Genomic DNA, 27,993 nt, shown 5'->3' with positions numbered 1-27,993 from the left:
CTGAGTTGCTCTTTTCTCTGCTTCATATCTTATCTTTGGGGCATTGTGCTTTACTTCTGTTAGCCTTGCCTTCTTTCTTAATATCTTTTATGAAATTTAGCCACTAATGGTTTAGACATGAATTCCTAACAATCTGTGATCCATGTCTCCACTGCTGTGTTTTGCCTAATCTTTACAGAGAGGAATGCCGCATTGAAAACAGACATTCACCCAGGCATAGCGTGGACTGCTGAGTTGTCACAATGAACTGCTAAGGTTTTTGCCACGTCTCTTATTCAGTAAGAGTTTGTATGTAGACTTGTGTTTGATTTGTGAAGGAGAAGAATGGAGTGAGAGATAAACATCAGCTGTGATCAAATACAAAGGAATGCGGAGCGGAGGAATGGGCCGAAAAGCAGGGAATGATCTAGTTTAGCTCATGGAAGATGAGGAAACCAAAAGATGCATGCGTGGGTGCAACTATTGAAAGATGTGCATTTTTTTTTTTTGTGAAAAAACTTTTTAATTGATTTACTGCCTCTGCAACAGCATGTGTGACTCGAAATTGTTTTAACGCCATTGTAGCCCAACACGTACTTATCGAATGCTCCATTTATGGTTATGGAGAGACACGGGAAGAACAGCTGTGTGTTTTGGCCTGCTATAGGATTTAGGCAGCAGGTCAGTGTTGTTTAACAGTTTAGCCTAACAGGTTAATGCAACATTATCATAGACTTTCTTTCCTTTTTGGTTTCTATAACCTGACAGGAATTCCCCGTCTGGCTCCCATATGGCAAATTCTCAGTAATCAGTTGAAACCTGCTTGATAATCAGTGAATGCTACTGAAACGGTGGTTCTAGAGGAAAGACTGTTCCCAAAAGTGTGTGGGTGTATGTAACCAGGCCAGAGACGGGCCTTATCACCAGCCCTCCACTCCTGGCCAGACCTTAATTAGCACATAACTGCTTAGCGCAGATCTGGCTGAGCCCAGGGAAGTTACACGCACCCCCAATCACAATCAAGCAATAAACATGTGAATGCATATTCTGTACGAAAACCCAATGAGTGTGTGTGTGTGTGTGTGTGTGTGTGTGTGTGTGTGTGTGTGTGTGTGTGTGTGTCGGTTGTGGTTTATAGATTGTGTAAATGAATCTGTGTGTGAAATCTTTATGTTAGTTTTGCAAAAACTGTCTCAGTGTTTAAACTGAACTAGCTCACACTCACATTTCCAAACCCAACATTCTGAAGTTCATAGTCCCAAAAGTGAATTCATTTCAGGGTTTTCTAAAGGTTTCTTCGTTGGTTTAACAGTGTTTTCTTTTTTTTTTTTTAAGCTATTCTTTCCCAGTAGAATCTCCTCCCACTCTCCCTTGCAGACTATTGATGCAATCAAAAAGGGATTACTTTTAAAAGAAAATAAGGAGTATTAAGTGTTTTTAACTGCCCCATAAAACCGAACAGTAAAATTCAGTTCTCTAGGAATTTTTCACTCAATAGATTGACCAAAAGCTTCAGCTCAATATGACACCTCAGATTCTCGTAATGTGTGTGTGTTGTTGTTGTTTTTTTCAGATCCAACAGGTACAGTTTGCACTAAAAATGTTCCTGAATTAATCTGAATTAGCTCTCTATTAGAGCAGGGCGATATGACCAAAAATATTTATCACGATATACATTTGAAAATTTGCGATAACGATATAACTGACGATATAATTAACACTAGACAAAATACTTTACAACTCCACAACTTTATTAGTGCAAAAAAACAAACATCAATGTATTTTCACGTAAACAAGCAGCTTTTTTAAATGCATTAAAGTTATATAAAAAATTAACAGTGCAAATGCAAATTCCTTGCTGACAGTTTAACCAAAAGGCATTTCCAGTGGAAATTGGCCGACATATCCTCAGCATGACCATGTATAATATCCACAAAACTTAAAAAGAGGTTATACACACACAATACGGTAATATTGTGTTGAAGCATAGTACGTATCACTCCGCGAGGCTCCTGCCTACGATAGCCGTAATACTCCAACAATCCATCAAGCGGTGCGGCTTCGTAGCTTAGCAAAGTCGTACTAAAACATTTGACAGATTTTCGAGTGCCGTGTACATAAAATCGTTTCGAGGTCAGTAAACACAACCAGAATTCACACATAAGGCACACGGGATTATAAGGGGCACTGTCGATTTTCAGAAAAATCAAAGGATTGATTTTAAGTGTGCCGTATTTTCCAAACAACGCGGTAATAACGACGGCCCGCCAGCATTCGCTACCAAAACTAGTGCTTTGTTGTGTATCTGACGGATGAAAGCCAAACCAGTTCCACACCACTGAAGTTGCAGCATTTTTACAAACCAGTTCTGGTTCATCCGTTTCCTTCGACGATCCACTTTCGCTCTTCTCATTCTGCATCGCCGCCATGTGCTTATGTAAACAAAGGCACTGCGCATGCGCGTTTTACCCATATTCTATCGTGATATTTCATTTTCTTATCGTTGCCCATCATTACACCGGTATTGCCGTGAACGGTATGATATAGCCCAGCCCTACTCTCTATTCATTCATAAAAATCCCGCTAATGGTCACGTAGGCTGGCTTCAGCAGTATCGCTTGTCTAAACCGCTCCTAGCACCAACCATGCCAACAAAGCATGCCATGACATCAGTCGACTCTCGTGAGAGCAAAGTCGGCTCACGTTACATTCTTTAGTTGCGTACACCATTCATCCATTTCACCGTTCATTGAAAACATGGTTAAGCTAAATGAACGCTCTCTTTTCAGCAAGTTCATGCACAGCACTGTTTATAATGGCACTTCCACAGTATACGTGAATCACCTCCCTCTGGACTGGCAGCCTGGTCTATCACTAACCTATAACTCACACAGTTAGGTTGTGAGACAATTATTACGTCTCGGATGGCAGATTTCACTCTCTGGAAAACCCAGACCACCCCTGAATGTTCCCACAGTCTCCTGCAAGTCCCTGACCGCAGATAAGACACCCCCAGCCCCCCCAGTACTTTGAAAGACTGTTATCTTAATGCACCCACTACTGTGTAATGAAAGCAGCTGATTTTTAAAATAAAGTTCAAAGTGTTACTTCTCTTTCTGTTTCCTCTTCCTGTTTCTGTATGCAGTTTCACACACTGGCAAAGTTTTATAGTTGTTCCTCTATTACTTACACACAAACACCCTCACGTGCAGGCGACAGTCATGGTCTTTAACCCCCATCCTCCTGCCAGAAGTCAAAAATGGCCCCCCCTTTGCTTCGAATCTGTGCTAGTCGCTGGAAAGCTTTTAGTTTCGTCTCCTCTAGTGACCAGCCCTCTGCCCATCTATCCAGCCAACCAGGAGTTGCTGCTGGAAGTTTTAATGGTCTTTCTGCCTCTCGTAAATCGGCACATGAAGTCAGGAGATTTGGGGGCTGGGTGGGTCCTTTTGATCTTGGACAATGACCTCTAACTTGGTGGTTTCTGACATCCCCCTTCCTCTATATGTCTACACACCAGACTTCAACAACATCATACTACAGCAGAAAGAGACATTTCCTGGATGATGCACTTTGAGCTGGCCTTTTTTCCTTTTCGTTTTTTTAAAGACTGTTGATTTGTTGGGGGATGCGAACATCATGGAGGAAAAAAAAGATGCTTCATGGCCCAAACTCTGTTTTAATGAGAACAGACCACAGCTCCCCTGTGCAGCGCTGCATGTGGCTGTCGACCCCCATCAACAACCATGTGAAGATAATTGGGAACAGATCCACGCTATTAATTAATCTAAATAGTACAGTTAGATGGAATTTGGTCCACAAAGTTCCTCCACATATTAATGAAGACATGCACAAGGACATCCTCCTATTAGTGGGGAATTTGTCATTCATCTGTCCTAAGTTATTGAGGGAACATCGCAGATGTCCACGCAACACGAGGAAAACGTGACACACTGTAAGACTCCCCCAGAACACGTGTTTTCATGTTTGGCCTCAAGTCGTTATATTGGAAGTTCACTTGTCATGTGTCTGATCAGAGCTGCTGGAGTTTGCTCCATTGATCCAGCTTCACTTCCTCCTTCTCGAAAGCATGGCGTGTCTGTGTGTAAGTGAGAGCGTGTGTGTGTGAGTGCACGCATGTGCTCTGGTTCTTGCATGATGGAAGACGCTGAGATGGAACCACGTTGATGTGAATCTCCACTTCCCAGTTGTATCTGATCATTTATTCGACTGCGCTCGCTATCTTTGTCTCCTCCCTTCGGAATTCTTACGAATCCACTCGCAATCACGTTGAGGCCATTACTCTCATTTGTACCTGCAGGCACAAACATGCCCTTTGGCTGGCGTATATCTTCCCCCTCTAAAACTCTTATTTAACCCAAATCTGTCACATTCCACACTAAACAAAGGTGCAGTTACCTGGAGCTCCTTTTGATCAGGCACCACTTCAGAATAAAAATAAATAAATACAGAACTGATACCCAACCATGACAAAAACTCTTTCACTGCTACCAGTTGAGGATTAGCCCTTCGGTTTTTGCAAACATTATTCATCCTTCCTGTTAACTTCTTTGTTGACTTCACCAAGGGACACGCAATAGCTCCTCCCATCCTCTGCTTATATCCTTTGATGCCACATTTAACATCTGCCTGTATGTGACACATTAGCCACCACCTGCTTCCCAGCTTAATTGTTCACAGTATCTACAGTCCAATTCTGGTAGCTGGTAGCTATCTTGTCATTCTAAAAATACCCTCCCCTTCTTTTTAAAGCCGTAATCCTGGCCTTTAGTCTGCTGCTTTGTACAGTTTGTTTCCACAATGTCTTTTTCAGATCATCTCTGCTTAGGCGAGCCGTGGTGCGTTAGTACAGTTCAGCACAGAGATGGTATGTGCTGATTAGTGGCCAAATGAGCTGCAGCAAAGCACCATTATACTGTAAAGTGCTGACTGCTCAAACAAACGTTATACTCGCATTTGCACTTTAATCATATTCTTTCTTTGTGGTCCTGCGCTGTTTCGCAGCTGCAGTTCCCCTGACACCAGCATCCACAACTAAAGCTGTGCCCCAGCATCATAATGTAAGCTCATTCTGAGGGAATTATGCCCACATTTTCTCGTGACTGTATGACAAGCATGTGCAAGCATGCATCTGTATGTGGAAATCCAATTGAGCTGCTTTATTTATTACACAAAATTGGGAAAATGTTTGGAAATTTCTGGTGACAGTTCTAAACTGCAGTCGTCAGCTGATAAAGAATATATATTGAATAGCTTATTGTCTACTTCTATAGAAGCAAGAAATTTGTATTGGATACGTAGGTTTACTGGTCGTATTATGTGTGCACTGGAAAAGAGACATACAGTAAGTAAAATACTAAAAAAGGGCACCGAAAGATTGAAGGTTGGCAAAGTGAAGCTATTGCTCGCTGGTGTCTTTCATTGCGAGAAATGTATGATGTCGGTTTGTGGTTGGGGTTGGGAAAAGCTCAAGGACGGGATCAGTAAAATCGTACCTAGATGAAACGCAAAAGTGTTTCTGTTATTTAGCGTTTGTTCTGCATCAGTGCCTGCCTGTTCCTTTTTACTCTCCTCTACTTCAGCCAAGCCCACATGAATGCCAGTCCTTCCAAAAAGAAGAGCGAGATAAGTGGGTACCTTTAATCTGACATGTGAAGGAGAACCTTATATTTATTCATGGTGGAGCACAACTGCTTCAAATTTACTTTTAGTTCCAATTTCTGTGTGATCCGTGGAAGGGTAAGGAGCACACACACACAAACGTTGTGATATGTACACACCCAATCCCTGGTTGTGTCCCTGACCTCTGAGGTTTGGCTGAATAGCAGACCATGGTGGAGCTCTGAGTGCCGGCAGACCAGATGTGGCTGTCTAACCTCACAGACCTAACAAGCGGCTGCTTGGCCAGTAGCCGTACAACCGCTCAGCTGCTTAGCATTCTGCCTAGAAAGCCACTGGTCACGGTAGCAAGCCACCAGTAGGGTGCTGGCTTTAAAGAGATGAGGTTTTCCCTAATGTCAGGGAGCTGTGCACACCATCTTAAAGCTTCACGTTAACTAGGTTTATTAAAGCCATATCCTTATGTCTTTGTTGGTTTGTGTGCTGCCTGTTAGGATTTAATGTGGCTTTGGGTCAGTGGTAGAATCAGACAGTTTTGGATTCATGCTGTTGTTGCTCATTGCTAACAGCACCGAATTCGAAAGTACTCATTAATGTGAAGAAATTGTGACTTTTTCCTGCAGAGATGCATAAAGAATCACCAGTGCCGACTCACTGCAAACTAGCATAACGAATTTGATCCCTCTGCAGAGTTTTTCATTGTTTTTCTTTTTTATCTAGCGTAAAACTGTAACTGTAAGCTCATGGCATTCTAGACCACCCGTCCCCCACCCCCCAGCCCCCTGATTACTCATGCGCCACCACAAATGGAACGTTTTAAATATAAAAGAATGCATAAATGCAACGTTTTTGTTTTTTCTGGGGGGGTTTGGGCTGCTGGTTGTGTCCTCCACTTCCAGTCTAACCATCACATGATGGCAGGTTTCAGTTTTAACAGGCTAAAAGCACAGTCCAACCATCTCTGCAAAGAATTCAATTCATTGTCCTTCTCCTGTGTCGTAGGTTTCAGTCAGCTCACTGTCAAGTTGTCCAGAAATCCTCAAGTTGATGATCAGAGCTTTCAGGGTGACACAGGAACACTAAAGTTTGCCCAGCATGCCCAACGTGAGGGTGATAAATTTCACCCTTCTGCTCTAAAATACTCATTTACAGCAGTGAAGAAAGCCCAGTGGTAAAACAGCTACGCTGACATTGTAGCATTGTTTCTCTTTAGCAGACCAATTTAAATTATTTCAGCTGAAAGTCTGTACTTTTCTCCGCACCCCTCAATCACTTTTTGTCAGCTCCCTTCAGGAAAAAACAAAAAACTTTTCTTACAATGCTGAAGTCGCAAAAGACAAAACCATGAACAACGGGAATAAAATCCCATCAACAGATTACAGGCTTGAGCGTGGCTTGATTTCCAGAAATATGTAATACATTGCACATGGGCACCAAATGTGTCCCAGATGTGATGGGGTTCATGTGTTGTTCACGCTGTTCTGTCTGCACCCCGAGATCTGTGCTGTGTCATCAGAAAACTCTGCTCTCGCTCATATCGGCGTCCCACCACGGGAGACATTTTCATGAGCTATTGTTTATGACTACACATGCGTCTATTCATTTTCCAATTAAGATCCGGGGAGGCTTGTGATTATTTTCAGTAAATCCAGCTGACTCATCCCATGTATTGATTGAATATTGTTTGAGAAAGTGACTGTCTGACTCCCCGCTGTGTCCGTTCAAACTCTCACCTTGATTTTTTTATTCGTAATCAATAAAGTTCACAATAGATAAACGGCACGCTGATCTCTCAGTAAGATCAGGGGATCAGATGGACAAGCAGCTAAATGCAAAACAGCTCATGAGCTTTTCTCAATGTTTCTGTGTCAAGAGGTTGATCCTCGAGGCTGGAAACCTACCTTCTGCCATCTCGAGCCCACACAAAGCCAAGTAAATTTAGATTTACGTCTGTATCTCCAAGACTAGAAAGGCGTTATTAGTACCTGCAAACAGAGCTAAAATTGAATGAATAGCTTTAGTAATGTGACTTTTTCTCATTAAATCAGGATAGCTCAAATAACAGCACTTTGATTTCATAAAAAAAGAATTAAAAAAAGAGAAACTCTTACATTTTTTAAAAAAGCATCTGAATATGAAGAAGCGGCAGCTGCTAAACACTAAATCAGCTTAGAAAGACTGACAGTAAATGAGTATAAACACCGCAGACAGCTTATAGTAAGCTGTTTCAGTTACAGACGCTAATATTCAGTAAAGCAGACACGATATACACGACATTCATACCACACCAAATGTATTGGAGCTTCTTGATATGTTTCTTTTTCCACTCTGTGAAGATGATATTTTATCCAGTGGGTATTAAGAGTAGATGCTGAGCAAATAAAGGGTGGCAATGTGAAGATTTTGTCAGTGAAACCACATCTTGCAAAAGGTGAATGTTTGTTACTTTTTTTGTAATGATCTCCACCCAGACCTTTTCTGGTTTACCTCCCCTTGATTCTCCTCCCAAAGGTTTATAGCTTCACATCTCTCTACACATAACATTAATTTTAAATTAGTTTTGTGAAATTAAGTATTTCAAAAATCCAAATGTAAAAAATAAAAAAAAAACGTTATGATCCTTTTGCGTTTGTGTGGCTGACTTGCTTGTCTGGCAAGTCTTATGCATTTTGTGCCTTACCTGCTTTTGATTGTTTAATATGGACACAGGTATTTGCTGAAGCAAGCAGAAACACCTGATATTTTGGACGTGTTGTTTTTTGTTTTAAAACAATGTAAAAAAAAATGTAGCCAGCTTACGGTAAATGCAGACTGAAGCCGGCAGAATTTTGGTAGAGCAAAATATGCCTGCATGTTGTGGTGCTCAGATTTAATTGGGGTCTGCGAGGTAATCTTCTATAAACACAGCAAACAGAATACATTAGTCTTGCCACAAAATGATGGTAATTTAAATGTAGGTGGGAACAGATAGACATGTGCAACTAAATGGGACTGCAGGAGGTTCTGCCCAATTATTGGTGTTGCTGCAATAGCTTGTATCATGACCAGTGGTCATGATACATAAACAGTTCTCCCTGACACTCTGTTCTAATGCTTGCATACAGTCAGGGTTATAGGTTAATTCCAGAGTATTCGTAAATGTATTGGCATGAGGTTTGGCTGCAGATGGATGGGCTTGGTGTTACCATGTGCTCCTCCTCCCCGCTGTGTGCCTTCTCCTCCTCATTGTGTTTCCCTCTCAAGCTTTGTCTCACAAGCCTCCTGCCTTTCCCTTTTATGTTTCCCCCTCTCGCTCGGTCTATCACCCATTGATGTTGGTTTTATGATCTCTTTTTATGATCCCTCTCTCTCCCTCTGTGTCTCTCTCACTCTGAGAGCCGCTTGGTGTGTTGCTGGGATGGAAGAGCAGACTGAATGTGATTCATTCTGACGCCAGAATCAGTCTTGTGGCTGGCACAGTCTTGGCATGCAGATACACACACATCGTGACACATGCGCTTGCACACATACACACACATATATATATATACACAGCAGCCTTTCTTGTCCGGAGTTTATTCTACTGGCTGGTATGCTGCCCCAGATACCAGACGGAAGTCAGAACAGGCACCGAACACACTTGAGCTGCAGCGCTGTGATGTGATTAGACATGGCGGATATCGACTGTGCCTTTTTACAGATTAGTATGTCACTCTCTGTTACACTACCAGTGACTGAGGGCTTTGCTTGATTTTTGTGGAAAGCGGTAGCTTGTAAAGACTGATACAATTGTTTGCATGGTTGTGAGTATGGGAGTGTAAAGAAATGTCGCACATGTGTTTTTTGGCACACACACACACACACACACACACACAGTGTGTGACTGTGTCTTTGTGTGTTTCTCTCCAGTCAAAGGTATTTATGTGCAACCATTGCCAGCAACACATGTTGAGCCCATCAACAGACTCAAAAAAAACCCAAAACCAAAGGATAATATGCAGTGATAACCTGTTCATTGTGTCATGAAGAAGATTTGATATTTTTAACTTTGAGGAAGTGATTTAAGAGCCACTCTACTGGTCATTCCTAAGCCTGTATGAAAACTAGCAGATGTAATGCTGATGAGCACTGATTTGTCATTCCTTTAACTCAAACCAGCCTTTGGCTGTTTTTCTTCCTGTCCTCTCGTGCCGTCTTTCTGTTTAGAGGTTCTTCACACACGCACGCACACACACACAGAGGGAGCTTTATTGTCATTTCGGTATGTTCATGGTTGCCGCTTAGAGCCAAACACACAAATAATACTGAAAGCAACAGAATGCCTCATTAAGGACAACAAATTACACATGGCCAGCTCTCTTTTCTTTGTTTGTGTTCTTATTTCACACACATATATAAGTGTCTATCTTTAGTGAGTCCTTGTCTTCATGTCTGAATACTTGAAGGCTTATATAGTCCTCTTCCTCCTCTCATTCAGTCAGCAGTTTTTAAACACTGACTTCATTGATTCTCAGCTCTTCTTATCCTTTGCTCCTGCCTGGGACAGTTCTAACTAATCACACACTAACATTACTGTTTCCTTGTGTGTGTGCGTGTGTGTCTGAAATCACCTTAGTCTGAATGGAAATCGCTATACATGCATACAATTGCTCATGTGTGAATGTCTGTGTTTGTGTGCGAGTATGTGAACATGCCCGAACCAAGCTGTGATGTCAGATGCAGGTCAGCAGAAGGACATTATTATTAATATTATTGTGTCTGGAGCTCCACAGTGGGGGTAAGAAGTCTGTTTTCGGCTTCCCTGTGGCTGATCACTGCGGCCCCAGTCGGGCTACACAGAGGCCCGTCTGTGGCCTGCAGGACCAGGAGCCCGCGGGGCGAATAAAAATGCTGTGAAACGCGTGTTAAGAAAGGTGTGAATGAAATCCGAGGGCGAGACGCTGCGTTTTGTGTGAAACCGCTCCCTCCTCTTTGCCACTGCCGTGCACATGCTCCCTCTCTCACACACTTAAACACACACACAGACATACGCTTGCACTTTTCCTTTCACACACACCTGGCATGGAGGTTCACAGTTTAAATAAACAGCGGCTCAAGCAGCGGGGCCAGGTCTGGCATAAACGGCAGCAGACCGGGATGATTTTTCTCTTGGGGTAATGCTCTCTTTCACATATTCTTAATGATGCTTTAAAAGGGTAACGAAGGGGAGCAGCTGTAAGAGGGGAGTGAACTAGGTGAAGAGAAAGCTACAAGTGGGCAGAGACTCCAACATGACTACCTTTTTATGAGTAAAAATAATTACTCAGACCCGGCATTCAGAAGACGCCTGCAGTACATCTTAAAATGTAGTAGAAGGTCTGCATTTACTCAGAGACGCGCTCAATTGGAAGGTTTGACCTCCGCTTGATAAAAGTTCTTTAATGGGATTTGTCTGTCTGTGTGCGTGTGTGCTGTTTGCTGTGACTCATCCCTCCTGAGCCTTCTCCTGCAGCTTTGTCTGTCCTTGCGTGTATGTGTTTGTTGCCTACAATCTCAGCTCTCAGCAGCAATCGGTCAATAACACTTCAAACTCACCGTTTTCATCGACCCCCGTGATGAAACACACAGCAAGTCTGTCACGTCCTGGAAATGGCAATTTCTCCTCCAATCCATAACGTCCACAGGCCTTTGGGACCATGTGGGGATAGGGCTGCGGCGGCTGTATTGACTGAGTGGCGTGTTGTGTATGTGATTGAAATCTACTATTCATTCATTCCCGTAAGGTAAACATGGTAACGGGATGAACTGAGGGAGATTAAATGGCTCAAATATGACTTTGGTCACTCACTACAGGCTTTCAGTGTCTGATCTTCTTTTAGATTCAGATGTTTATTATTTAATATACCAAACAAGCTCATATAGACATAATCTAATCTCCTAGTCTTGTCATTTTGTCATTTTCTCCAATAGATTTTGAATAAGTTTCTAAAAAAAACTTCTTTCAATAAGTTGCTTATAGTTGACAAGGTCCTATATCACTGTTCTCAGTCTGACGGCGAAGCTGGAAATAACAGACAAATTAGAAATGGATTTGAAAACTTTTCCGTGACTTTTGAACAACATGCTCTGCCTCTAGTTCCATATTTTCCCCGATACCTTTTAAAGCCCCATAAATATAGTTTTCCCATCCGTTTTACTGATTCATCTAACAGCCTCTAAATGTATTGTTTGGGTATGTCTGCGTTTCATAGGTCCGTGTGTGTGTGTGTGTGTATGTATGTGAAACAAAGTCGTCCTTCAAGCTTCAGTTGCCAATTAAATGCTTTGCGTGGAAAGACTAAAGAGCCTTGAACAATGCCGAACAGTGCTACTCCTCCCACCACAATTATGTTGCATCTTAAAGTCGGAGACAGTATAAGTGCAGCAAACCCAACCTCAAGGTGTATTCCCACATGACTATCATGACCCATGCTGAAGCATTTTTGTTGCCGTTAATTATTTTTACCACAAACTGTGCACAGAAACAGAGTCTGGTTTCCTGATGGGAACACGCAGACACAGTTCGTAATAGAGTTAAAAGAATACTCTTCTTTCCAGTCACATGAGTTGTGTGGAAAACAAGTTGCAAACTAAACTCGTGGCACAGTTTTGCATAAGCTCAGCGTCCAGTTTTGTGTACATTTTCCAAGTGTACTTCAGAATGGATTTAATGCCCTCGGGCTGAGCTCCGTTTGATAGACTTATCCTGTCTGTCACTACTCTACCCACAAGTCCTCCGAAGTTAAATATTTGAGCTTTTCATAACTGAGTGTTGGATTTATTTAACTAAAAGTCTGAGCTTAAACCATGACAGAAGGGTTCTGGAGAAAGTGCACAGAATATGTCTGAATCACAAAGGCATTTTACAGTCTCCTCATTCTCCACCTCCTTGTTCATGATTGTGACCTCATACTTAACACATTTCTATTAATTTTAGTTAGGTTTATTTATTTATTTATTTTAATCACATGTCTCTAGAGATTGGCAGCTTTGTTGTGTGGAGTGTGTGGGCTGATCAGTACTGACACCTATGCTTCTCGTGAACATGATGACAAGGTGGCGAGCTGGAACATCAGTGGAGACTGAGAGTGCTGAGTCAGAGAAACTGCTGCGGGGTTGTGGATGTGGGCCTACTGGAGGTGGGTGGTTCATTCATGGAGTCGCAGGTTCATCATCTGTGGAGTTGTGGCTTTATGTGCTGCTGAGAGAGAAATGAGACCTTTATGCATTATTTTGCAACATATTGGTATTCGACGCAGACGGGAAGACTGAGCAGACACGCCCTCTCACAAATCCTTCTATATTTCCCCTCATATCAAAATGTATTTATATTGCCTCTCCTTACCCATTTGTCATATCCCACTGGATACACTACAGTATTTTTTTTTTTTTTTTACTACTCTTTCCCCGACTGCTTTTTTTTTCATACCACAGCGTGACCTAATTATGTTTTGAATCAAACTCCACATGTGGATTATGAGTGAGAAATGCTCAATGACAAACTGTCGTCGCTGGGCACAGCTAGCTGGAAACTGAACCACATCGTCCTGGAGAGGGTTGGCTAGAGTGGAGATTGATGGCCTGATGGATAGATCAGGTGGATAGAGGTGGAGGGTTTGGTGGTTGTTTTCTTTTTTTCTTCTGTGCTGAAGTGCCTTTGAGTAAGTGGGGCAGGAGTAGCAAAAATAGTTTCCAGTCCCCTTGAAAAGTAACTCTCTAAGGTCATCTCCTTGCCCTGGGCCTTTATGCGTGAAGCTGAGTGTCCATATTCAGTCTTTTCCCTCCCTCCTGTCTTTTTTCTTTCTTTCAGTCTCTCTCCGTTTTCCTTCTGCGGCTTAATGGCTTACACAGGCCTCTGTATCAGCAAGGCTTCTGCAGCAGGAGTAGAGTTTGTGTGCTAACGAACCCTCGAGCTAATTAGAATTTCAGCCAAGCTGGCTGCTCTCCTCATTTCCTAGCCATTTCCCTCCCTTCGGACAAATACAATTTCACCCCTCAACTCGTGCAGAATTAATCCAGTTAATGTTCAACACGGGATGAATAATGGCCACTTATCTGCTGGGAACAAGGGTACAGAGGAGCTGCTGGGCCCAGTGCTGTGTGTCACTAAATCTGCTTTCTAGGCAGAGTAGTTGGGCCAAAGTACTGATAGCCCCTGGAAAAAGGGAGGTCGATGTGCTCTAACTGAATATCAGCCCACTGAACCTTTTATACTCACTGGCCTCTCTTTCCTCTTCTTTTCTAACAGAGTCCAAGTGTTCCCATGAATCATTACACCCCTAATGTAGCGTGGGGGGATGTAAGCAAACAAAAATAAAGATTGAAAGCAGTCCTCAGCTTACCAGGATTATCTGGATTGCTTGACAACAATTTCCACATCGTCTCCAAAGTGCCATGCACTCTCCAGGGATGCTTCATTTGTTAATATGTAACCAAGTGCAAGAATTAAAAATTAACCCCTGTCTGCTCCTGGTTTTCTTTTAGACTGGGTTACACTTGAAAGTCACCAGTTCAAGGAGAGTGTCACCACATCTAAAGTGTGTATAGCTGATCCGAACAGTTACACAGGGAGGCGGAGTTAAAATCCTGCTGTTGCAAAGTGTGATATTTGACAGTCTGCAGTAAAAAGGAGACTTTACAATTGCGTAATATGAATCCTGATATAAATGTCCACTGAAGCGTCCACTCCTGTGGAGGAGGGGAGCTTTTCTGTTTGATAAAGAAGTCTATGGCGACACTTCGCTTTGGCTTCCTGGATCTGTGGCCTCAGTAAATGCTTTTCTAGTCCGTTCATTGTCTCAGTCACTCATTTCAGGTCCTGTTGAACAGGACATAATGTTTAGGGTGGGCCTACCTTATGATTGGTAAGTCCAGACCATGTGACCACATTGTGTCTCTCAGTTTTTCAGTTAGATCTACCCCTCGTTCATCAGAGGGTTCGCAGCAGAGCGTGGCTAACCAGTGGGTGACAGCTCAGTGTCTTTGTCCATCTTTTATATACAGTGTATAGATAACAGCAGTGTTCCTTAAATTAACCAGTTTGTCGTGTGACTGCCAGCCTTTTCATCATCTCATTGAAACTGTTCTTTCAAACTGCCTGACTGGAGATCTAGCAGCACCAAACTTTTGGTGTTATAAAGCTGCTTCTAATATTGAGCTAACTGTAGCAGACAGATAAGAGTTTTATTGACCCCCCCTCTTGGGAAATTTACTTGTCAACGCAATAGAATAAATATAGCGACAGAACAAGTAAGAAAGATAATTTAAAATATTTTTTTTAAACTGTAGCAATAGAGATTATTATAAACAGATTATTTTCAGAAAGAAATGTAATATATATACTTTATAAACTTTAAAATAACTTTAGCTTTATTCAGGTTATGACCTGGTCTTAATGAGAGGGGAAACACATTTAGTAATTCAGACTGGGTTAATGCTGCGTGCTTGTGTTTATGCATTTGTTATAAAGATACAGACCGTAAAGAAGTAAAGTAAAAAAAATTACAGAGTACATGTGATTGACAGTATAATAGTGCAGTTCACTTTTGTGTTACATGTGCACTTGACATATTTTGTAGTCTAGACAGTATGGAACTGCACAATGGCGTCCACGCAGGGAACCAAGGGCACCCCTGCGAATTAAGGCCGTTAACGAAATTACTTCACGTGGACCCTTGTGACCACTCACAGACCGTGAATGGGCTTTTACATTAGTTGGTGACTTACTTAAGAAACCTTCTGCAGTGGTGGGAAGTGAGGCTATATGGGAAGTTGGTTCTCTACCTCCCTCCCAGCATGTCAGAGCTATCAGCTGTTGGGTTGAGTCCCAGCTGCCTCGTGTGTTGACTCTACGGTGATAGCCATCAGCATTTGCCACATGAAAGGAGAGGAGACTAGTGTTCCTAAAAAAGCAGATGAGAAGTAAAGATGCAGAGGCCATGTTGGGATCTTGGCTATGTTTCAAATCTAGATAAAGACACTGATTTATCAGGAATGCCTTTTGACCATATCAGACATTATATAAATCAGTTCCTTCCTTCTGGTAAGACCTGACTAATGTTCTTGTAGGATAAGATCCTTTGAGCCAGTAAAACTTTCTTACAAATTTCAGATATGCACCCAGCCCAGGGGTTAATGTATTTACAGTTTTGCTCATCCTGTGCTTTGATAAAGACAAAAAAACACAATATGCATACTTAGGAAGGAAGGGAGTAAACCCGTTTGGCTCACTGTCTAAAATTACCAAGCAAAGGCTCTCTGTGCATGCCAACAGCCTATGCAGGCAATGCTATCTGTGGTATGTCCCTTAAGCTGGCCCCTACACTTTTATTCAGTCCTCTTGTGGCATTTGAAACAGCTCACTGCAGGTCTGGGAGCAGTTTATTAGGAAAAAGGGAATGAATGATCGAGGAAAGCGGCTGGGCCCGAGCCAGCTGACCCGTAACCTGATTGTTACGAGTACAGGACACAGTCGTTTAGGGCTTATAAAATCTTATGGAGTGCTTGTGAGTACAGCCTGAGCTGTTACTAGTATTCTTAGATTTCTAAAGGAGTTATAGACGCAATGCTGCAAGATTCATCCTCCACATCTGAAAGGATCAGCAACAATGTCTGCGCAGGCTTTTATAAACCTTTTTTTTTCACCTCATCTCTCATTTACCATGTTTGTGTGTGTAAGAGAGAGGGTGAGTGCCATCGTGGCAGATGTTCTTGTGCAGATGCCTACTGTAACAGAAAGTACAACACAGGATGTTTTGAGAACTTTTGCAAATGTTTGTCATAGCCTGTATATAAAAGATGAATGTAGGCATCATGACATCACCCACTCGTTTTGAACTCTGACAAGACTGGTTGAGTGCTAACTGTAGATAACTTGGTTAGCAAGCTGCATTTTTTTTGTGTGGGTTCAAAACACAACACGATACCTGCTTGGATTATTCGTGCCTAATTAGAGAACTATTGGCTACAGCAGGAGACATATTAGCGGAGAACTTTAGCATGTGTGTGCGTACTGACTGAGGTCACTGTCTCAGGCCACAGCACTATGAACACACAGACACACACCGTCAAACAATTGTCCACTGTATTTTGGTGAGCTAGATCTTTTTTTTTTTTTTTTTAAGTAAAGGGAACAAAATGTTCACGTGTGACATGAAACTCTTAAAGATCTCTAAATTCATTTTTCATACAGTGGATTTTCATTGCTCTCTAAGTCTTTTGTCCTTTTGTTTCAGCTAACGTCTGTTTCTCATGTTAAAGAGAGCTTATCTGCCTCTCTCTCTCTGGATGAGCGCTCATGTCCTTGCATGACCAAGTCAGCGTCCTGCTGCTGTTCTCTTTCCTGCCTCCCTTTCTGTCTCTCTTTTGCCCCCAGCAACTGAGTCAGGCAAGTGGTTTGATTCACATGCAAATCCTGCCAGACCACCAGTCATTCATGCTGCTAATTACACTAGTGTAGGGATGCTGACTTACTGACATCACACTGGCATATTAGCATGCAGGACAGAGGAGAAAAGTGCGTGTGTGCGCGCGCGCGCCACATGAAAGGAGACCAGAGAGGGCCCACAATAACACAGGAAGTGAACAAATCTGCCTTCAAATAGAAAGTTGACATTGTGCTGTAATTTGAAACAAAATGTGAAAATAAAATGCTAAAAGTGATGACGTTTACATGAAGAACAAATATATTTGCTACTCAATATCTGAACAAAATAGTAAATTTCTATACTCATTAATCATTCATCACGGACGGTATGAATTGACAAAGAAGAGGGAAAAAACTAAAGTAGATGCCCCCCATGCTATCGGTGGGTTTCATAATTACATGCAAACTTTTATTTTTAGTTATGTTATTATAAATAAGAACTTAAGGTCCATTGGCCTTCTTTTCACAGAATCATTTGCACTGCAACGGACTTTAATTTGATGTCAAAAAGAGAAGAAACAGCGTTTCAGTAAATAAAACTGAATATGCGTAAATAAATGCTATAAACACAAACGAGGAAGAAAATAATAGATCGACCAGTGAACCAAACTTTTGACGCCATGCTTCTATTTTGAAAGGGTAAACCGGAATCGAGCTATTAATCTAAGCGCACTTGACAAACGGGGGGAGGATTAAAGCGCTGCTGCTGTGTGGCTCTGTCAGCAGAAAGCAGAGCTCTTGGAGCGCTCTGGGCTTTTACGCACCGAAAGTCCGCGCCGATCTTCTCTGAGACTCGGCAGCAGTGTTTAACGTTACTGCCAAAGGAGAGCTCTGTTATTCTCGTTGAGCGACAAAATCTGTTTTTTTTCTCCCTCTGGTGGAATTTGCGCACTTACTGGACATACTGAAAAGAGGAATCCGCTTTTACGCACTTCATACTGGCTCTTCGTTGGGGCTTTTCCTCGTTTGCAGAGCCCCCCCCCCTCCCCCCAGAGTGTATTTGCGAAGAGGAGAGGGTTGACAAAAGGCTTTTAAACGGCCGGGATAAATGTAGCAGAGGGGTGCGGATCACGCAGCGGGCGAGAGTGGCGTGTTTTCGTGGCGAAGCTGTTGGAGTTGGAGTTGTGTGACAAATTCTGCAATGAGGAACGCGTATTTTAAAACCCGCAACACCAAAGCCTCCGAGGTCACGGTAATGGCTTCTCTCGGTTGCAGTTTGTAAGAAGGTAAGGGGCACATTATTGATAGTGTTTGTGTTATTGTTTGGTAGCTCTTGTGTAAAAGCGCAAACGGAGACGGGGACTTTAAAGGCTCGATTGATTGGGGAATGCGCCACCAGTCTGGTCGTGAACTTTTAGTCCTGTCTGGCTTAATCCTGATTTGAATTTATGCGTAAAATAATCGCAGGACTGTTAAAGCACACTGCCTTTTTTTTTTTTTTTTTTTTTAATGTATAAACAAGTTGAACCCTCTACAAGATTTTTATAGGGTGTTGCACTCTTCTGTTTCACAAGTGGGTGTTTTTTCGATTGTAAATAACACTTGAATGCAGATTGCTGAACTTTCTCTCTGTGGACGTGTTCTCCCTGGTTTATATCCCCCACCCCACCTCCTGTAGCGCACTGGTCCGACCAGTAATGTGTGCTGTGGACCGTGTAGCTGTGTGACATATGGATTGTATTTTGAACTGACACAACAGACAATAGTCTGCCCGAGTAAAGGTCTGCAAATTAGTATTTTCTTCTCGACAGTTTGCATTAAAGAAGGATCTGTATTTTTCTTTGTCTGATTATTTATGTCGTTTTTTCTCCTGAAGTTTGCTGCTGACTGTACGTCTTTGTGGCTTTGCATTACACAACTCAATGCAGATTAATTGATCTGTTAAAATAGTTTACTTATTACTTACTTTTAGCAGTGAAAAGCGCCGCTTGATTAGCACATGAATGGGCGACAATGAATAATGTGGAATAATGTGTGGCAGCTGGCTGCAGGATCGCTGTGCACCTCTGGTCCGAGAGCAGACTGACAGGAACCTAAACGCCTGTCCAACATCATTTCTGACATACACAACTGTCTTTTGGGGGTGTGGTGATTCGGATGCTCATTGGTTCCTGCCTTTTCCTCACTGGTGCTTTGAAAGAAAAGTCAGCGTGATATAACAGCAATATTGTACTTTCTCTGAGAGTGTATCAAGGCCATTTAATGTGTGTTGGGAACTGAAAGAGAATGACTAACGACCTGTCACCAGAGTGCTTCCAAAACAACATCTGTATTGATGCAAGTTTGACCCTTCCATGACCTCCCATCCCATCGAAAGTATTGTCAATTTATTGAGAATTCACATTGAGTAATGTGAGCCTATCTCATGTATAGTAAAAAAGTGTCCCAGTGTGATGTTATGCAAACACAGTCTCCTTTTATCCTTCCGTTTCATATTGGACCAACTCAGGTCCAATATGATGGCCTACATTTCCCATAATACAACTGTTAAAATATCCAAGATCCCTTGAGTTATGTTTTCAAACTTTGGCCATTACAGACTTTGACAGCTGGTTTTGCAGGTGCTCTTGCTGCTTGTGACAATTCAAAGTGCCCTTGCTGTGTTAACTTGTCAATCATCTACTAAAAAATCAGCTCACACTGTCAAAATTCAGTGCCAACATAATAGTTTTTTTGGGGTTTTTTTTTGTTGAACATGCTGTAAAATAATGTTGCCCATTAGTGTAGACCAGGGCCTAGTTCAAAAGAGCAGGCTAATCTATAAGTGGCCATGACAGGTGGGTGCGGGCCTAATCTTGGCCATCAGCAGCACGTTGCAGCAGGTTCTTGCTAATTGGCCACACATGGAAAATGCCTTTATCAAGCCTGGGTTATGCCAGAGACACCTCAGTCGTGTTTGCCTGTGATTAACTCTTAATAGCTCTGAAGTCGAAAATGTAGACCATAGGTACGACTTTGTTTGCTTGTGTAGCTTGTATAGCTATAATTTGTGAAAGCAGGGCTGTTTCTCAAAGCGCCTTTAAAATTTATCTTCAAATATTACTGCCGGAAAGCTTGCATTTGCTTAACAAGAGGCCGTTAAAGACAAAAGACTATCTTCTTCCGCTTCTTGTTCCAAAGAAAACAAAAGCAGAAGAAGAGGGGGGGGGACAAAAAAAACACTTGGAGTGTCCTTGCGCCCAGCTGTCCTGTCCTCTCCGCTCTCCCTTCTTATCATGCAACCTCTGCTTTTTGTGTAGAGCTTGCATTTAAAGATGAGATTTTAATCTGACCTTCTGATACCATGGAAAAGCTGCAGTGGTTTCGGGAGAAAATGACGACTTCTGCTCAAAAGACGCACTTCTGTGAATTGCTCTTTATCAGATGGGGTTTTTTTTAGTACCTAACTTACCTTCCTAAAACTTAATCACCTTTAAATCAGCACTAGAGCCTAACCCCACATTTCAGGCTTCTAAAATCAATAAAATAAATAAATTCATTGAGCCCACTTTTGTTTTGTCTTCAGATATTCAACTTAATCTTACAGCCTGTTTCATTAAACTGTGAGACTGTGCTTGCTAAAGAGCTTGCTGCACTGATTGACAACAGTTAAAACAACTGTACGCAATTGTAGAGCAGCCCAGTAGACCCTAGTTACGTATTAAAATTACCCGTTACCTGGGATACGGTGCTCATCTTGCAGCGGTGAATAATGATTATAATTAACTTGAAATAAGAACCATTGTCCACTGACATCATTGCGAACCACAAACATACCCCAACCACCCCATGGGCTTGATAAAACCCTCACTCCGATTGACCAATGATATATCAGCTCTCCCAGGGGACAAAAAAAAGAAGCCCAGTCACATTTGAAAAAAATAACAAGCCTCTTTACTTCCTTCCCTATATCTCAGTCATTTATGAGGCGTCAGTGATGCGCTTGACTTGTTTTACCAGAGTTTCTAAATCTGATTTAATTGAACTCATGTAGCTTACACGGGGAAGCTCGGGGATTACGTTTCAGTTGAGGGGAAATCCCAGGCATGTCCATGAAGAATGTAAATCATGGGGAAAGCAGGGGAAACGGACCCTCAAGGTCTACAGACTCTGCTTTTTCTGATTTGAGAAAATCAGGACGTGTTTGGAGGAAGGTCTCTCTGAAGTCTCTCTGACCCACATCTGTACAGATGTGGGTCACCTCCTTCTGAGTGGACACATGAAAGGTGTGGTGTGAAGAGGCTTTCTTTCAGGTTTCATCCTTCTTAGCCCAGGGACAAAATACCTGCCTTTAAGTGTTCATATGTGCTTTATCTCGTGTGGTGGATCCACCTTGTGCTTTGACCATTTTCATTGTGATTGTGTATGTTCTCATAGATTCATGAGATTCTGTTCCCATCCAGCAAATCATCTTTAAATCAGTAATAACTGTGAAAGTGCTGGGCTGTACTGAGGCAAGCTGCTTTGCCTCCGGCTATGGCATCATCCTCTTGGGACTGGGATTTGCTAAGCACCCTTCTCCCAGTCTGCCTGCTTGACAGCTCATTGATGACTTCATCTACATCTGTTCTGTTTATCATGGTCATCAATATTCATGACAGGGATATTTGCCCACTTCAGGCATTTTCTTAATATTTATGTAGTGAGTGTGTGAAGTCTGTGGCTGCCCTTGCACAATGACAACAGATGTTTAGAGGTCCTTCTTTAGCTGGAGCTCAAAGCATGAGCTTTTTAGGCTTCTGCCTGTCGCTAAATAATCTCTCATCCATCTTCAGCTATGTGTATATATACATATATTACAGGCATGTGGCTAGTTGTGGCATGCCAGTAAGACCTTTTGCTCGAACTAAATAAAGTGAGCTCCATGTGTTTCATTGTCTATCTCATCACTCAAATCAATCACTGCTAAGTCAAATTGGATTTTGAGCTTTGTTAACTAAGGCTAAACCCTTGGACAAGAAGTGCTTTTTTTCAGGGAGAGACACGATGAAGCATTATAGCCGTTTGGCTCAGAGCACTTTACGTTAACAGGTAGTTGACACAAACGCTGGGACAGTGCCAACTGTTATTGTGACTGAGTCTTAGCTTCGCAGCCCTGCACCCATCACCCATCGGTGAGCTCAACAGACTCAAGAGTCCACAGCTACAGTACAGAGCAAAGTTAAGAAAGGCTTACGGACATATCCAGTGGCAGTGTTTGAAAATAGGATTGACTCTGCACATGTACCTAGATTGAAATTCCAATCAGACTTAATTGCTCAGTAGTCATTATAGTGGGAACAGGTTCAACAAGTACCGTAAGGTTTAAAAATTAAGTCTGCAAGAAATATCGAGCAGTTACACGCTGAATATATCACACTGCAAGAACTGATTCACAAGAAGCCAGATATTGCAGACTACTTTGCATTCATTTGTTCGGATAGACTGACACCTTGGATGGCTGAGGATGTGTTACAGTGTCCTGACTGCCCCTAAGCTCCTCCATAGGGCTGTCTCTCAGACAAGCCAGCATCCCTCTGAGAAGGTAATGGGATTGTCTCACCGGTTTGGCCGCCTGAGCGGCAGCAAGGGTTAGTGGGATGTGACCTCGTTGCCCACCCAGTTTCTATTTGCAGGGTTTAGAGCTGTCAAGGACACGGCGATCTGTATGGTTGCACTGTCTCTATGCTTTGCATCAGAATGCAGACCTGGTAGTGTTGGGCTACATTTTCATTTTGGCCCATGCACTCAAGTATTGAACCCATATATTGCGATCCTTTTCTGAGCCATCTCATACACAGCTGACTCTAATAGTAGCACAGTTACAAGCTGAGGTGTCTGCAAAAATACAGCTTTACTTTGATGAACAGCAATGATGTTATGGGCTTTTAAATCAACAAGACAGGTGAGCAGTCAAACCCAGAATCATTCTTTATAAGCTTAATTTCAATCCTGTAATGATTAAATGAGCTGTATTTGGTGTTGAAGCTAAAATCAGACAGTGGTACTGTGATTGGTGATGAATTATTTTATGGAAATGAAGGGGCGATATTCTAACTTGGGTTAGGAAAATTATAGGAAAGAGCAGCTCAAATGATTATAGGCCCCCTAGTGCCTTAATTTGACCTTGCTCTTGCATCTAAGTTTTCTGTGGGAATTCTCACACAGATTGCTTTCCCTGTTATAGATGGGTGGATCCCTTTGGCTAATGGGGGTGGGGCACTGTCCTCGCAAAGCATCTGCAAGTGGTTCTCGCTAACCTTGTACATAGCAAAGTGCCTGTGTATTGTGTTTGTGTAGTGCTGTTTTCCATCACTGTCGATGGCTGTATTCGGCTTATTTCCAAGGCACGCTTGACAGTAGATCTTCATACCGCAGACGAGTGATGAGCATTGCATTTGTGGCACCCTCTTTTACTGGGGAACCCACAGTGGGAATCCTCGACATTTCAACTGAGATGAATAAGAGTGCCTGTGGAGGGGGAAAAGTTGTTTCACAGACTTCGAGTTTGTGTTTCTTGGACTAATTTTGAAAGAAAAGATTTTTTTTAATGGTTTATTTTCGATTATTAATGATGGATGCTAGAGGCTCACACCATGTGACCTCTTGTTCTTCTTTATACATCACTCTATCAAACGCAGAACTTGTTTAATAATGATCAGGGATATCATGAGGTTTAGATGCACAACACTGCCCAAACTATGAACCAGACTTTAAAGCTACCATTTAGACGATTGCTTTTTTCCTAGACCATTATATCTGTCCTTAATTTGCACATGTAAGCACACATGTGACATTGAACTGACAGATGGGGGGGGGGTTTGTTTGTCACCGGCAGGAAGATCTGTGTACACTGTAAGTGTCGTCGTGAGGAGCATGCAGTGACAGCCATGCCCGTAGAGATGGAGAAGACGGTCACCAAACTGATGTACGACTTCCAGAGGAACTCAACCTCGGATGATGACTCAGGCTGTGCCTTGGAGGAGTACGCCTGGGTTCCACCGGGTCTCAAACCTGAACAGGTATGTTTAGTCTTATTCTGCTATGGAGCACACGGTCTTCCAGCATTTCAGTCTTGTTAGTAACGCCATCTTATCACTTCTCTTGTCACCTTTTTTGTAAAATATGTGTAATTGTGTGTACCGGTCCAATCCTTTCATCTATTTTTTTTTAATCATGTGAAGCTGAAGTTTTTGTAAGAAATTAATTGTTGAGCATTTGAATCCACAGCTTTTTCGTTTCCTCCAGTGTAGAGAATACAACACAGAGGCTAATTAAAGCTTGAACGTGAATGAAATGACGGAAGACGTGGGATCACATTACAGCGCCCTTTCAAAAGCTCCGATTTCACCATACACTGTAGTGGCAGTTGAGCAGTGTAAGTTTATACAGTGAATTAGGATAAGGCTTAGTGTTGTAAAATATGATCATGGGTTAAAGCTTAGTCTTTCAGAGATATGCACAGCCAGGTGTTAGTTCAAATATATAACACACTTTTAGTACAATAATCAGAAATCTAATACAAATTCCAACTATTCGTTTAGACCTGCATGTCGCCATGTGTCGGCATATATTACATGCTGACTGCACCTTCTCCCAGCTAATGGATAACAAGGATTATGTGCTTCCAGCAGTTAAATTAATCTCCAATTCCTTCTCCCTGCAAACATGTTTACAGTAGGTTACATTGCCCTCACAACCACAAAGCTAAGCCTGCGTTAATACATAAGCACATAAAATGGACCCGTGCAGAAAATCCTCTATTACAATACTTCACTTAACTGCAGGTGCGCACACGTGGGAGGGTTTCCAGCTTTATGGGACAATAACAACGTTTATTGAAGCCGGTTTCATTTTGTTGATGAGCTGAGCTGGTCAGTACATTGTTGGCACACTGTTTCGACCTCAAAGGACTGAGACCAGCTATTATTCATCCCTCTCCAGGATCATGCTTACAACTCCGTAGTCACTTAGGTTCTCATTTGGTGAAAATATAACCTCGGGAACATTCAGGAAATAAAGAGGACTGGGCTGATTAGTATGGCAAGACCAGAATGCTAAACAGCCTAGAGAAGAGATTCAGGATTGTTTTTTTAATACTTGATTGACTTGATCATCAGAATGGAAAGAATATTAGACTGTTAAACTGAATCACTTCTAGCTTTAACCTAGCAGCAGGCAGCACATGAAATGTGCCAGAAGCTGTAGCAGTTTCTGTCTTCCAACCCTGACATGACAAATCATTCAAGCTGTGGAGGCCTGGTGTGACTTTTTTCAGGAGAGTGGACATAAAGCTAAAACTTCAGGTTAAAAACTGCAGATCAAGAGTCTTCCTGCTTTGAACCGCAGAACTGTATCTGTCTCCTGTTCAGCCTCAAGTGATGTACTGCTATTCTGTAATGAGACATTTCTAAGCAGGACTGGGGTCAGTCAGGTGTGTCTGAGGGATAACTTGGGATTGTTTCTGTCAACCAAACAGTGCCGTCAGCTCTACTTTCCACTATCAGGGTGCTGAAATGCAGACACGGCAAAAGAATCTTTAGCAACAAATGGAGCCATTATTCTGTGCGTTTGACATGTTATTGGGCCATTTTCCTCCCTCGCTAGTCGCCTCGCTCTCTCCTCTTCATCGTTTAAAATAGATTTATTGGATGTTGCCAAGTTACCGTTTGTCAAGGGCAAGAATGATAACTAGCAGTGGTCTGTGAGAGATAAGCGTTTTCTTCATGTGTAAGAGCTGCAGTCTAATATTGAAACTGCTAGGCATCAATTCCATGTGCCATGTCTATATAGAAATTCAATTTTAGGTTTTTCATGCAAACTTGTATCTCTGTCAGGTTCTAACATGGGCCGAGAGCCTTGAAGTAGATGAATTAAATAGAAAAGCGCCAGGTAGAGAAAGAAGCGAGGGCAGTTTGACCTTTTCCAAAATAGACCAGAGGGCAATTGGACTCATTCCGATCTGAGATCAAGAACAATAAAACCATCAGCCTCTGACTTGATTGCAGCCAGCAGCCGTGAAGGACGAGTAAATGATGGGTCAGTGGATGTAAAAGCTAGTTGGGTATTTGACAGAAAATGTGTAAAAATCCATAGTCCCTGGAGGATGAAGAGGACTAATGACTTGAATTACCTTCCTCGCTTTACCTTTGTTGCACCACAGCGAGATTGATATTTGCTGAATTTGACATCGATAGATGGCTGCGATTCTAAAAATTAAATTTAGTGCCACCCTGCTGTCCAAATTCTATTACTTCATGGATCATGATCACGTATCTTTAAAGCTAGTAATATTCCTATAAACATCACTTCTGCTTTGTGTTTAGGTGTCATATGTTAGCGGTGTTTGGCACAGTTTTGCACCATGGGCATTCACACATGTCAGCAAAGACGTGAGAACAGGAGGGAAATGAATGAAAACTGCTGTTAAATCCTCTTCACAGTAAAAACACCCTTTTTTTCCTCCGCAGTGTTTGACTATAGCTACCAGTATTTTCTCAGCTATATAATATCTGTGTCTACTAACCGCTGCAAAGTGGCTTGTTGTGAGAATGTCAGAACTGGTGCCTGGTGGTGTCTTTTTCCCCTGCCTGCCTGGCCATTAACAGCAATAGAAACCAGCTGTGTGAAGCAATCTCTCTTGTCACTCATCTGTAAGTCCTACCATTTGCTTCAGCCTTAAAAAACACTCCCTTCAGTACAGTTTGAAATTCTGCCCTGTCTTTACTTCCGTCTGTTTTCGATTACAGTTATTATCGCAAGCTGCTTCTTCTAGCTCGCTCTGGAATATTTGTGTGTGTCGTGCGTATGCATGCGTGTACGTGTGTGTATCTTTCTTTAGATCTTTTCCTCAGGGCAGTGTGCCTTTCACCTCCAGATTGTAACCCTGCTGTTCTTGGAAGCATGTTTTGTAATTTATCATTAACAGTGGGTGTGTGCGTGCATCACGAGTTTGTCTTTTTTGTTTGTCAGTGCTGTGTAATATATCGGCACTTGACCACAGTCGGTCGTTTCGGGACTGTCCAGAGATTCCACCCCACCCTCAATGCCCGTCCTAAATTGTGCTCCTGAGCACAGATCTCATGTCCATTGCCAACGCAAGCAGACAGCCAACAAAAGCAGAGCAGAAGGAATTGGGTTACATTTACAGCAAAGAGTCTCCTGCTATAAATTCATCCCAGTAACAAATACGCTTGTACAAGTGGATACTTCAAGGAAATGAAGATCGTCTTTGATGCTGGATGTGATGCCGCACCTTTAAAGAGAGTTTTCGAAAGCTGCTCAGTTTTGATTCGGGTGTTTACACACTGATGCACGTCTGCGTTAATCTGTTTTTGTGTGGCAGACTGTGTTATTGCCAAGGACAAGGCTAGTCGGTAAATCCATTCAGCTGACCTGTAGGCCATCAAGAGAGACGTGATCTTGTCAGCAAGCATCGATCACACATGCTGTCTCTCTCATAAAGTCCTCTGTGTACATTTTGCCCATTTTTGCGTCTCTCCGTACACAAAGATATCTTCCTCTACACTCACATCTTTTTAACTTTTTCCCTCTCATGTCTCCTCCTCCACCTCTCACCCGTTCTCTCTTTTTCATCTATCCTCAAACCTCTCTTTAAAAACCCTGTGGCTTTCTTCATTTGCCCCCCTCGCCAGTCACATTCATATATAACTGCCTGACCTCAGTTATACCCCAGCCCCCCCTCATTACAGTGTAATAAAAAGAGTGTAATAAATAACACAGAAATGACACTCATTGTCTGCTGTGGTGATGTAAAGAATGTCCAAGTAATTTGAAATGTCCAGATTAGCATTAATCTGCTGCCACACGCTTGCATTGCTGGGGGCATACGTGTTGAACACTATTTCGTTTTCTCGTGTGTGTGTGTGTGTGTGTGTGTGTGTGTGTGTGTGTGTGTGTGTGTGTGTGTGTGTGTGTGTGTGTGTGTGTAATTGTGACAGGTCAGTAATGCATTCCCTTGTCAGTGTGCAGAGATG

At 42.3% G+C, this 27,993-nt stretch overlaps 1 protein-coding gene across 2 annotated transcripts in view; it reads left to right on the top strand.

Moving 5' to 3' along the window:
- prickle2b (prickle homolog 2b) overlaps window positions 1-27,993 on the top strand; it is an 87,891-nt gene that overhangs the window by 51,044 nt on the left and 8,854 nt on the right. Inside the window, exons 1-2 of one of the 2 annotated variants that reach the window (XM_026168629.2) lie at window positions 17,759-18,264; window positions 23,835-24,018. In XM_026168629.2, the coding sequence (XP_026024414.2) occupies window positions 23,887-24,018 (132 nt within the window). In that variant the 5' untranslated portion in view covers window positions 17,759-18,264; window positions 23,835-23,886. Of the gene's footprint in view, window positions 1-17,758; window positions 18,265-23,834; window positions 24,019-27,993 lie in introns of those variants that run through there. The other variant, XM_026168628.2, reaches the window with a different exon arrangement.

Source organism: Astatotilapia calliptera, chromosome 5, assembly GCF_964374335.1.
Source record: "Astatotilapia calliptera chromosome 5, fAstCal68.1, whole genome shotgun sequence".
Taxonomy (NCBI): Eukaryota; Metazoa; Chordata; class Actinopteri; order Cichliformes; family Cichlidae; genus Astatotilapia; species Astatotilapia calliptera.
The sequence above is the reverse complement of the archived record's forward strand: the minus strand, read 5'-3'. Positions and strand labels throughout refer to the sequence as shown.